Genomic DNA, 13,492 nt, shown 5'->3' with positions numbered 1-13,492 from the left:
TTGCCACCACGTGAGTAGAGCACTAGAATGGATGGGTGGATACATCATGGCTTCTCTTATGTTCTTAGGGTAGGAAAGCTTATAGCATGCTGACATAATATTTGGTATTACTAGATGTTACCAGGGGAGACAGGAAGATATGTGAAGTTCCTGCTTGGAGTGTAAACTACCCGTATGTCATAACACCAGCATTCACTTCAGATGTGCTCTGCTTAACACTACAATCCATTCTTATTTGATTAATAATCAAATGTAGGAATGAAAACATAAAAGTAGGAATGAACTCCTTTTGATTCCTATCAATAATTTCAGTAAACTAATTCAGAGAATAAACTCCTCCCAACACTTGACATATCTGCATTACCTGGCATATATTTTATGCAGTTGGATGTATCCAACCCAATTTTAACTAATAATAATTTGTCAGTGATGATAAGAAATCTTCCATTTGTATTAAGTTCAAAAAATCAAATACTGATTTTCAAGAAAACTTTCATTTTGACAGTCAAATATTGACCGTATTTATATTTCGGATGGAAGATAGCTACTTATAAATGAGTGATAGACTACATGCAACAATTTAACTTTTAAGGTTTAAACCTATGACCACTCCTGTGAGATTAATTTCCATTGAAGTCAGCGGGACCTATGTCCAAGTAGACACATAAAGAATGGTGTTGCTGATTCTTTGGTACTTAAAGAGTAATCAAACTTTTGAAAGAGTCCTTTTTCGTTAGCAGAAATGTTCCCTTCCTAATTTGTCCTTAATCATTCTTCAATATTCAGTATCCAGTAGGAACATTGGGACCATTAGTTATTCAATAATTCTGACATTATATATAGAGAGATCTTAATATGCAAATATATTTCATAGATAACCCAGCTCCTGTGGTAAGAAAAGGAAGGAGATTTATTTAATCACTTGTAGATTTTGTGAATTTGGAAGTTCACAAATTTTATGTTGCTGTTATCAAGTCTGACAAACTCACCATCATAGGTTTTGCTATTTGCTTGGTGCACTGCATGAAGCCTTTAAAATGCCTTAAATTAAATCTTTTTCAAGTAATGTAAATTTTTCATTACACTTCAGACATTCTCTCTTTGCCTGAAGCATATCTGAAAGCTCAGCACAGCAATTTCCTTCTGGCATCAGTTCCAGTTGTGCTGCTGTCCAAAATGTAAGCATGACAGGAGACCTTGGAAAATTTGCTTTATGCTCTTCTAACTTCCTCTTCTTGTGATTTTACTTTCTAAGATTTCAGCAATAAGAATTTACATGCTTCTTTTAGTTTTCTTCATTATACCTTTCACTCACCAAGATAGAACTATTTCTATAGAACTATTTCCTGCTGCATTGATAAGTTGAAACTCTGCCAAGTATTATTATTTTTCTCTATGAAGAGTATGAGTTTTAAACTTTGGCTATGTTCTTATTTTCCCTTTCTTTAATGGTTCCTTTTGGTCTCTATTCTTGTTTTAGCATTTTGTGGATCCATCTGCAAATAATTTAGCAAGATTTGATGAATTTGCTAGAATGCTAGAATATAATGTTTTGCTGGTAGCCAAGTATCTAGAGTTATCAACTAACTTTTTTTGAAGGAAGAAAAATTGCATACTTGATAGGTTTGATAGAAAACATGTTTAAGAATGTGTAGTACAATGCTAAACATGTTTATTCAGTAAGTGTGTGTAGGATCCAGCCTTAGAAGCCCACACCCAAAGAACAAACATTTTAAGGTTGCCCAAAATAGCCAGAGGATATTTGAAAGCTCCAAACCAGCTGCTTCATCTCTGAGCATTTGTCAGATACAGACTTGCAGGCAACTATTCATGCCAGCAACATCCTTGTAGCTGTTCTGATATGCGCCAACAGCTGATTTTAGGCTTAGTGGGCTTTCATGTTTTTTGCTTATCTTCAGGACTATCAACCAAAGAGTCTCACCTATGCCAACTTGTCTTAAGCAGGCATGTTAGAATATATGAGAAAAGAATTTAAAGAATCAGTAGGTGATTAGAACATAAATTTCTGTGAGATATACAAAATTATTTCTATTAAATGTCTCTGTAAGGCATACTAAATAATTTCTTTATCTTATTAACATGTAATGCTACAGAGGCAGCATAATTAATGTATATAAGTCTATTATCAAATGCAGGAAAATAAGCAACTTGGCTGTGAATTGTTCACCAGTAGCCTTTAGCAAATTTAACAGATGCTTCTATTATCTGTGCAGGGAAAAATCTGTGCAGTCATGTATGGAGTACATAACTTCACATAGAATTTGAATTTTTGAATGTTTCATGTACTTGGCTACTTAAGAAAGCCAAGGACGGGATTGGGACCTGGATCCTGGAGGTGGTCAACGCCTCTTTAAGAGATGGTCAGGTACCTTCCTCTTTAAAAGAGGTGGTAGTCCGGCCAGTCCTAAAGAAGGCATCCCTGGATCCAGAGGTGGCCTCCAATTATAGACCGGTGGCCAACATCCCATTCCTGGGCAAGGTGCTAGAACAGGTGGTGGCAGGACAACTCCAAGCATTCTTGGATGAAACTGTTTATCTGGACCCATTTCAGTCCAGCTTCAGACCTGGGTACAGCACTGAATCTGCCTTGGTCACCCTGTATGATGACCTGTGCAGGGGGAGTGTGTCCCTCTTAGTTTTCCTGCACCTCTCAGCGGCTTTCGATACCATCGACCATGGTATCCTTCTGAATAGGCTAGCGGGATTGGGAGTTGGAGGCACCGCATGGCGGTGGTTCCGCTCCTATCTCAACGGCTGATTTCAGAAGGTGGTGCTGGGGGACTATGGCTCTGCGCCATTGCAGTTATGCCATGGAGTTCTGCAGGGGTCCATTTTGTCCCCCTTGCTATTCAACATCTACATGAAACCACTGGGAGAAGTCATCAGGAGGTGTGGGCTGCAGAATCATCAGTACACTGATGATACCCAGCTCTACCTCTCGTTTTCCACCAATCCAGGTGAGGCAGTGGCTGTACTGAACCGGTGCCTGGCCAAGGTAATGGGCTGGATGAGGGCCAATAAACTGAAGCTCAATCCAGACAAGACGGAGGTCCTGTTGGTGGGTGGTTCGGGCCTTGGGATGGGGGACTTGGGCCTTGTCCTAAATGGGGTTGCACTCCCTCTGAGGGACAGGGTTTGCAGCTTAGGAGTGCTCCTCAACCCTGAGCTGTCTTTAGAAGCTCAGGTGAGGGCGGTGGCGAGGAGTGCTTTCCTTCAGCTTCAGCTGATCCATCAGCTGCGTCCCTTCCTGGACAACGACTGCCTGGCGACAGTGACACACGTGTTGGTAACTTCCTGATTAGATTTCTGCAATGCGCTCTACGTGGGGCTACCCTTGAAGACGGTCTGGATACTTCAATTGGTACAGAATAGAGCTGCCAGGCTGCTGACAGGGACTGGGCGTTGTTCTCATATAACCCCAGTTCTCCATCAGCTCCACTGGCTCCCGATTGAAGTCCGGGCCCAATTCAAGGTGTTGGTTATGACCTATAAAGCCCTCAACGACTTGGGTCCTGGGTATCTAAAGGAACGCTTGCGTCCATATATGCCCTCCCGCCCCTTGAGATCAGCAATAGATGCCCTTCTCCGGGAACCCTCTGTGAATGATTTTAGGAGGGTGAGTACCCGGAGGGGGGCCTTCTCTGTGGTGGCGCCCCACCTATGGAATGCGCTCCCCAGAGATGTCTGCCTGGCGCCGTCATTATTTGTTTTTCGGCGCCAGGCTAAGACCTTTTTATTTAAAACTTATTTTAAGTGTTAATTTATTGGTTATTTGTAGGATTTTAAATCTTTTAAGCTGAGATGCACTGGGTTTTAATATTTTTATTGTATAATATTGTTCTTGTTGTGAGCTGCCCCAAGGCTTTGTTTTGCGATGGGGGCGGCATAAAAATGTTTTAAATAAATAAATAAATAAATAAATGTATAATATTGTTTTAAAAGATAATTACATGAAATGTAGTACATTGATTTGTATTCATATGGGTTTTGAGCTTTAGTGAAGCATGAGTGTACAAACGCTAAACCATAAGCATACCAAAACAATCTGTGAAGGTCATCAGTTGCTGCTTTGTTTTGTCTAAATAGATTAGGGATTATATAGTACTAAGTTCCAAACCATGATTGTATATTTTTAAAGCCTTGTTTTGAATTTTTGCTGTTGTTTATGGATTTGTTTAACTATAGCACTTCTTAGGAAACGTGTTGCTAAATTTGTCATGATTTTCTGGTCCATTTTTGTTTTCAGGAATTTAACCATCTGCAATTCCTAGTAAAGAAAGCCATGGTGCTGAAAGATGGTGCTGAAGGAAAGAGTGTTGAAGTGCAATGCTTTAAAAAGGAATTTCTCTCTTACTTCTATTACCAAGGATCCAATGGCTCCAGAGAGTCTTGGTTGGGGATCCCTCCCCCACTCCACCCAAGCTGTTTTTCTACAGAGGACCTTTGTCCACATCTTTATTCAAGAGAATGGAGTTACTCCTTGACTTGAATAGATGTGATGGGGAGGGGGAGAAGGATGCAATGATGGAGATTAGAGATGAAGTGACAGTGGTGGTGAGTGGAGGGCCTGGGAAGATGCACAATTTGTTTACTAGGGCATCATGTGACACAGCCAGCTGGTCACATGACCTAAAGAAGCTTCACGTGACCAGGTTGGCTTTTCTGTTGAAGCGTAATATGTGAGTGTAATAGCGGGTGGTTAGGATAAGGCCTCTTAAAAGAATCTGTTTTGCTATAAAAGCTGTTTGTGCCTTGTGGGAGTTCCAGTGCTGGTTGCTGGGCTTAAGCCTTCGTTCAGAAAAGGAAAGAGAAACAGGTGAGTGCCAGCACAGATGCCAAGGAAATTAGCATTTTAACAAGGAAGTCTGGGCAAGCATTCCATGACTTCTCTTTTTAGGACTTCCCAGTAATAGATGAGGCAAGAACTGATTAGAACCATTGGATTTCCCTCACCCCATTTCTTATGCTTCTATCTACTTTACATGTGAATCATCACTTTATTTTGTAAGTGTGACAGTGTTCTACTTGAACAACTCCTTTCCCATCTAAATCCTGTCTTCCTGACAGAGGGTGTGGGCTATTTAGCTCAGCTGCACCTGTTTCCATGGTCACAAACTAGCATATCCAAATGAACTCTAGCCAGAATCAGACATTACTTGGCTTTTTAGAAGCCATGTGTTTAAGCAAAATGAACTCTGGTGACTCCCAAGTATTTTGGCCTAGCCTATGCTATTTCAGTATCTTCACTGAGTCAGTACATTATTGTAAAATCCTGTTCTCTTATAATTGTCTTATATCTCTGAACTGATGTTCATTGTATCCCTGTGTATTAACTGGAAGCATGTTCTTGTTCTTTCTTGGGCTTTTCTGCATTACGAAATCATTAACCTTCCTGCTATTTGCTAACCTCAATAATCTTTTGTTGCTTAGTTTATGAGGTTTGAATAGTCTCCCAAACTTTCCAGCAAAATAAATACTTGTATGTTCTTAACATGGCAGAGATTCTTCAGGTAAAAGAAACATCATTTGTGGCTAAGCCCTGACACATTTATTTTAATTAATGAAGAGGCAGCTCCACTTCCATCTGTGCCACTTTCTTCTAGAAACTGCCAAATTTATATTCTTTGGGTTCAATCCAAAGTCTATTTACATGGAAGGAAGGGCTCCATTCATAGAAGGTGTCTCTGCCCATTTTTCAGGAACTTCTGCTTTCCCTATATCTCCATTTTGGCAGAGTCCCCTCTCCCATTATGTCATGTGTTCTGGAGCTAGAGAGGCTGCTGTAGGGAGCAGGTGGCAGGGACGTCTGCTTTTAACTACCCAATTGCACCCATCAAAATCTGGATCCAATCCATAATTTTTGCTAATATATTTATAAAGAAATTTTAATGAAATAAGAAATAATTGCAGCAGTTCAGATAAAACTAGAATGGAAATTCTAGTAATTCAGCCACAGTTTTCGTCCTCTGCTTATATGCTGGTTTTCGATCACCTGTGCATGTAGCCTGAGTCTCAGCAACACTAAAATGCAGTGGCACATCTGACAACATTAATCTCTTCAGCTTGTTTGGGTGTATTTCCTTCTGTGAATGATTTAGGAGAAGAAGCATACACATACGAGGAGCACAGCAACTACATCATGGCTACAGGAGCAGCCTGGCTTGCATGGGTGTGTGTGGTCATCAACCCATGATTCAACAACAGTGTTGTTACCTGTAAACCCTGCACTATGGTTTAAGAATAACCATGAACAACCAAGAAAGAAAACCCATTGTTTGTTGCTGGACTGTGAACTCTGCATTGTTGTTTGTTAACAATCCATGGTTTCTTTCTATATTTTGTTTAAAATTCTCATTTTACATTGAAATTATAATTGAATTGACAGCTCTATGAACACTGAAATAAAGTAAGTTTAGATTCAGTCTAATGATAAATTTTACATCTGATAGCAATAGTCACAAATAAATAATTGCCTAGCATACTATCTGCGTATACTAAAGTGCTATTTGGATAGTGTGTTCAACGTTTTGCATTAGTGTCAAACTTACCTCCTTTGGTTTTGGGAAACATTAATAACTGGAAACACATGAATATGTGAAAAACAAAGTAAAATTATAAATTATTCAGAATATATAGACACATTTGCCACTTCATGAAAGCAAGTAAACATGAATTCCATAACCATCTATCCAAAATACGGTTGTACAAATTGCCTTACCAACTTCAGTAATGTAAGATTTTCCATCTGATGGCAGAGAAATATACTGGTTAGAGAAGAAGCTGCTGCCGTACCCCAAGATGAAGCCTTCCAACTTGGTGCTTAGACTCGGCCGAATATATCTCATGCAGACTGTATCATCAGTGACGTTGATCTGAACTCTTAGGCTTTGTCTCTTAACTGTTTGGGGAGCAGGACAGAGAAAAAGAAGAGATGTTACCAACTCAAGTAGCATAAAACAACCAGTACGTTCATCCTACACCAAACTAGCATTACTCACATTTGGGGTTATTTGTTACCCTACACAAAAGTGCCTCAGGCAATGTAAATCTGCATTTGAAAGGCCAAGTTCTGGATGTTCTTCTCCTAGGAGGTTTTGATCAGCATAAGAATAGCTTTCAGCTCTCAACAAGTTCAGGTAATTCAAGGTATAATATTTCCTGAGGCTATATAAGACAATACAGCCTGCATTAAAAAGCTTGGACTGTTGACCTTTTCTAAGCATAACAATAGTTTAGTTTATTAACTTTAAACTAGTATAAAAATATTTTCCTTCAATGGATTTTATTCTGTTTTCTGGAAGTTTCAACTCAGATTCTTAATTCTTAATAAGATTAAGAGAATCTGAACCTAACCTTGTTTTATTCCTGTGCCTTTTATTCCTGAGCCTTTTGTATGGGGTATCAAAGGCCCCATAATACTCTTCTCATAGAAATTTGAAGAGTCTTTTGTGTGTGCTTTATATAGAAAAAAAACTATAAAAGGTAGCAGGCTGAAATTTGGGACTTTTTGACTAGGCAGCTTGTGACACTCCTAGAAGGACGAGACTGTAAGTCTGCTTATGTGTAAATTGCTGTACTGAAAATGAGTCAGGGAAACTTGAGAGCCCCCAAGATGCAGAATGGAGGTGAATATAGGGCATGCATCCAGTTGTATTAACACAGGAATGGCCCATAGGTGAGTGGTAGCCAATGGCATTTGAAGAGATGTGTCAAACTTGCTTGCCACTATATGTGTAGTATGGAGAGTACAATCATACGAACCTTGCTCCACCCAGCAGCTACCATGTTTCCCCGAAAATAACACCTATCCCAAGAATAAGACCTAGTACTAGTTTTGGTACTTGCTAAAATATAAGACCTACCCCAAAAATAAGACCTAGCTGTGTTTATTCCCAGGGCCAGTGGGGAACATAAAGAGCCTTTTTAAACTTTATTTTTTAACTTAACTTTAACTTAATGCACTGTGTGGAGGAAACATGCTTATGCAGCTCTGCTCCTTGCAGAGGGAGCAGAGCTGCATAAGCCGCTGCTTCCTCTATAGCGCCGGCTCCTGTCACAGGTGGAGTGATGCCAAATGTGCCAAATGTACATGTATTCATGCTGTTGTACATGAATAAGTGTGGATTGTTGTACACATTAAAAAATAAGATAAAAAAATAAGACCTACTCCAAAAATAAGACCTAGTGTGTTTTTGTGAGCCAAAAAAATATGACAGTGACTTATTTTCAGGGAAACACGGAATTTGTGGAGATGCTTTAAAAGAGGGATCTTTAGAAGATGAACCACATATATTTCTTTAAGAACAATCCTATTCTTTCCTTGCTTTAATTTAAGTCATTTTGGTAAATTCTGGAGAGGTTAAAAGAACACTAGGGTCTTGGAATGAGTTTATCAGCTAGAGTTAGCTCCTTTGGCTGTTCAGTCATACTTTGGTATTGACTGTTATTCCTTTACAGTATACCCCCATGAAGTTGCAGTTCGGTGTTCGCGGCCTCAGTCTTTTGTGGAATTTTCAGTGTGGCAGCTTGCTCTCATGGAGGTCATTTTCTCCGAGTGAGTCCAAACCGATCTCCTTCAACTTGCTCAGAGAAAACGATCTCTGCTCATGCCCACCCCTGCTGCTACCTCGCCACGTGTGCGCGCCCACCCCCCCAGCCCGATCCGCACCCCCCACCCACACCGCCTTGGAACGTAACCCCTGCAGATTTCGGGGGACTACTGTATACTCTTTTATCTGGTTAAATACACCTTTTTATAATATATTTCACTTGTTTATTTAAAGAGTGACTGCTTCTGCACCAGTCCAGGTTATATTTTAATTGCTCTTATAAAATGATAGCTGTGATTCTTAAGACTTTGATAAAATCCATAGGGACTGTGGCAACTAGAGGCAACACTTAGGGTTTCCCTACAGGACACATTTATTGTGCTTTTGGGATCTCTTATTCATGAAAATTTGTGGGGTCCTTTCATAAGACCTTTGCCCTTCAGACCCTCTTCCATGTTTTCCAGACTTCTTAGCATCATTTTATTTTAAAGTGAGGAAAATCTGCTATAAAATTCTAGATTGTGAAAAACTGGAGAAAAGCCTCACGATAACTCACAAATCCACTGTGTTGCAGCATTGCCACAGCACCAGCTTGTTGTTGGTTGATGTAATATATACAAAGGCAAAGAAATACAAATTCTTGGAAAAAGAAACAATATCAAAGATTTTGCTCCCAAAATCTAAGCAAAGAAGAAACCGTGGTAAAATTGTGGGTTACATCCCTCACACAGAGAAGTGCCTAGCCTGTAGGCTTTCAGTTAACCACAGAGCTTTACAGTTTGACATCATACACTGCTTAGGACTGCAATAGCTGTCAGAATGCCTTTCCCAACCATGATCTACTTGGATGCTATGCTCAATCTCGGGGACCTTCCTCTGACTGCCTACTCTGAGGGAAGAGTTGAAAGTAGCAACAAGGTGGAGAGCTTTGTATGTGGTGGTCCACTGTCTATGGAATAACCACTGTGGCCCAGCTGGCACCAAATTTGTCATTTTTTGAGCACCAGATTAAAATGGCCTCTTGTCCAAGGTCTTTAAGACTTACTGGGTCACTCAGGGACTTGAGGAAGATTACCTATCCCAGGTGCTTTGCAGAGTAATTCTTTCTGGTTGTATCTTTTAGTGGTTTAAAACCTTTTAATGCATTTATTGCATTTTATTGTCTGTTTTATGGATAGTTGTAAACCACCCAGAGAGCTTCAGCTGGGGCAGAATAGTAGTAGTAGTAATTCCTGCTCATTAATTAATTAATTAATAATTGAGCATGCTCATTAAATTATCACAGTTTCCACCATTAGGGTGCTCAAAGAAGCATATAATGAATAAAGAACTCAATAGACTTGCACATTAAAAATGTGGAATGTTATAATTAAGTAAAATACAGAACAGTATCCACTAGCATCAGAAACTCTGTTCTCACTACTGCAAAAGAAGCTTTGAAGCATCACTGGTCACTGTCATGCTATTCAGATTATTTGTCATTCTGACACATTACCCTATCCAGAGCCAATATCCAGAGCCAATCTCAGTAACATTACCCTATCTTGTCTAGTACTTATATAAACATTCATATTAATTTAAACTATACTACCACACACCACAGGCCATTTGGAGCCTGCTTGTTATTACCAAATGACATGTAGTAAGTCTTCTTCTGGTCAATAATCTTGGCATGAAATAGGTGTAATTCAGTCCATCACTTAATGGCATACTCCTTTACATGTCTGCATGCTCCTTTACATGTCTATTCTGAAGAGAGTCCAGTTGAGATCAATGGCACTTACTCCCAAGAACACATGACAGTCTAAATATTACTCTCTTGCCCAAAGCATGAAAATTAAATAGGAAGATCAGTTAGCTCTGAATTCAAGCCAATATGCACCTTTCATCACTTACCTTTGCCAAACACAGTGAAATTATAAATTTATGTTTTCATTTGCAAATACACAAATATGCATGCTCTGCTCACTGAAGAATACGTGAAGAAGATCAGTATTTATTAATGAATTAAGCTAAATAGTTATGAGCTCCTAGCTAAAAATTTAATGAGTTCTCTGGTGTTGCAGGCACCTTGTTTGAGATAATCACAGCACAGAATGAGGTTATATACTGAAACAGTAGGATTCTGGAGTGTAACACTTCAGACTGCAGGACAGAGAGAAAAAGGAATGGGGGGGGGAGAGAGAGAGAGGGAGAGAGAGGGAGAGAGAGAAGGAGGTCCTGACTCCCTTTGACTCTGGCTTCATCTACCATTATATGTGGCCTGCAATAAAGGAAAGCATACACCTGGCTGTGACCCATTTGCCCCTACCTGAACAGCCCTGTACTTTGTACCTTTTCTGGCAAAATTGAGTGAGGATGCTAAAGGACATGCTTTCTTGGCAACAGGAAGCAAGCAAAGATACCAAAAGGTACCTAGTCCTTCCCTAGCAGCGTTGTCCCCTCCTGTAGCATAGGACCATCTAATATCACCCACCCTATGGGAACAAATAGGAAAAAGAGGGAAGGAGCCAACGATGGCACTAGGCACCTGGTCCTGTTCCAGGTGCCTGTCCTCTCCCTCTTTATAAGGTCATCTAACATGGAAAGAAAGTGGAGAGGAGAGCAGAGCAAAATTGGGCAGCTTCTCTGCCTCCCTCACCCCTGTCTTGTAGAAAGGAATCCAGGTGACAGAGATAGGCAGGCAAAAACAATATCAAGCACCTATCCTAGCCTAATTCATCAGGCTAGCAGGAGCAAACCAGAATCAAATGTTTATTCAGATCCTGTCTTGTTCTCAAATCTTGATCTAAACAAGGTTTGTCCAATTTGGACTTAATGGAGAACTGTGATGATGTCAAAATATAAAGCCGAACTGTTTGACCTCCTTGTGCTGCATGCAAAAAAGAAGAGAGGTTAAAGGAAATGCATATGTTTCAGACTCATGCTGGCCTATTCACATATTTCCACACTATATCATGGGCCTAGACAAAGAAGCTACAAATTGGATTAAGTTTTTGTAAAATTTCCTTGCAAAAGGAATGAAAATATTTGTTTTTCGGCGCCAGGCCAAGACCTTTTTATTTAAATGATATTTTAATTGATTGGTGTTTTATTTAATGGTTTTATATTATCACTGAGAAACACCAAATTTTTAATACTATTCTATGCTTTGTTTATTTGTTTTCTTTGTGAGCTGCCCAGAGGCTTCGGTGATGGGTGTGGCATAGAAATATTATAAATAAATAAATAAATAAATATTTCTGGACAGGCAGAAATATCTCTCTAGAATCTAGAGTCTAGATACTGAAAATAACTCACTTTTAAGAGGTGTCAATTTATCATAATACTTACAGTAGGAGATAGCTACTACTTTGTGTAACAGCGCTTTTACTGGCACTTGTACAATTTTCAGGCATGAACACACATGTGTGCACACGCACACATAGTCATTAAAAGGTTTTCTAAGGATCCTGTATAAGGCATTTGATTCCAGTTTTGGCATGTTACCAAAAGCTGGGTCTTAAATCATTTAAGAATGCTTTCTTTGTTCAGACTTTTATTTTAGAACTTTAAAATAATGTCAATCTAAAGAACTATTTGACTTGGAGAGCAATAATTAATTCATATGAGGAGGACTTAAAAAAAAAGTCTACTGGACAAACCTAGTACAACCCTAAGTCACTGAATTGAATGGAGTTGAAGTTGTGCATTGTACTTAATGTTATTTTCATTTGTATTGAGAAAGCCTTATTTATTAAAAAAGAATGAGAATAAACAAACAATAAAAGGAAACCAGGAGTTAAATCCTTCCCCCCAACTGAGAACAAAAACTGATTAAAGGGCAATTAACAGGCTATTCAAGGTGCTGCTTTATTCAACAGGAAAGGGTAAAAGAAGGAAAAGCCATAACCAAGAAACTTTTAATGAAAGGCACAATCAACTTGGAAAGCCTCAAATGATTCCTGACAGATTGGCAGTACAGCTGCATTTATATTTATTGAAGTAACAGCACTGGGAAAAAGAGAAAGAACAGTACAACTCAGAAAACACTGGAATAAAATATCCTAGCAACAGTGCCACTTGGATTCTTTGGAAAAAATGAATAAAGAATTATTCCTTAAACTATTGTCTTAGTTTCATCAAACAAAAATTGAACAAAGGATGGCAATGTCAAACTGTCTGTCTTAGATCGGCAACCTAATAAGCAATGATCAAGTTTGTCTTCCCTTTTGTTTTTAAAAGTACAAAAATGGGGTTTCAAAATTGGTAAAATGTCTACGAGTTCTTTATCTTTTCCTGTTAGGATCATTTTAGATTTCAAATGTAAAATGATTGAAAACCTCATTCACTCAACTAATAACAAGTTAGAGATCACTTAATGGGGTGTGCTTGCGGAATAAATCCTAACATTGCCTCATTAAGCACACTGCTACTTCGCTGCTACAGAAGATGTCCCAGTCAGCTAATCTATCCATAAGTGGAGCTGACATTGTTTTCAGTTTTATATTTGGCCAGGCTTCCCTATATTGCCTTCACACTTGAATGTGAAATCAAGTAGCTGATTACCCACTGGAGAAAGGTTTATTGCCAAGGTGCATAGCTACAGAAACATGAAAAATTCAATCCACAAATTATTGTGGTCAGTGGGGAAAACTCCTACTCATTTTAATGGAGCTGGTCTGTAGTAATTGAGAAAAAAATTACTGGAGAATTTTGCCTTGCTTATTTCTAAAACCAGCTGTGAGTATCTAGCCAGCAAAGAAAGGCAGATCAACAAAATGGACATCTGGACTGTTTACATATCACTATCAGTCCATCTGTACAATTCCCACGACAGCCTCTGAAATTAGCATGTTATAAGGTCATGTTGTAGTTAAGATATGAGGCTTTCCACTCTTTGTATTTCTCTTCTGCTTTCTTCTGCGGGGGAAGGAAACTAA

The 13,492-nt window shown here is 39.1% G+C and overlaps 1 protein-coding gene across 16 annotated transcripts in view; it reads right to left on the bottom strand.

The window, feature by feature from the left end:
• LOC123029256 (ABI family member 3 binding protein) overlaps positions 1–13,492 on the bottom strand; it is a 133,760-nt gene that overhangs the window by 98,918 nt on the left and 21,350 nt on the right. For all 16 annotated transcript variants that reach the window (XM_044441958.1, XM_044441964.1, XM_044441968.1 and 13 more), the window contains exon 2: positions 6,740–6,919. In XM_044441958.1, coding sequence (XP_044297893.1) covers positions 6,740–6,919 — 180 coding nt within the window. The remainder of the gene's footprint in view (positions 1–6,739; positions 6,920–13,492) is intronic.

This window comes from Varanus komodoensis, unplaced genomic scaffold (assembly GCF_004798865.1).
Source record: "Varanus komodoensis strain SLA01 unplaced genomic scaffold, ASM479886v1 scaffold4, whole genome shotgun sequence".
Classification (NCBI taxonomy): Eukaryota; Metazoa; Chordata; class Lepidosauria; order Squamata; family Varanidae; genus Varanus; species Varanus komodoensis.
Note: the sequence above shows the minus strand (reverse complement) of the source record. Positions and strands in the feature narration are given on the sequence as shown.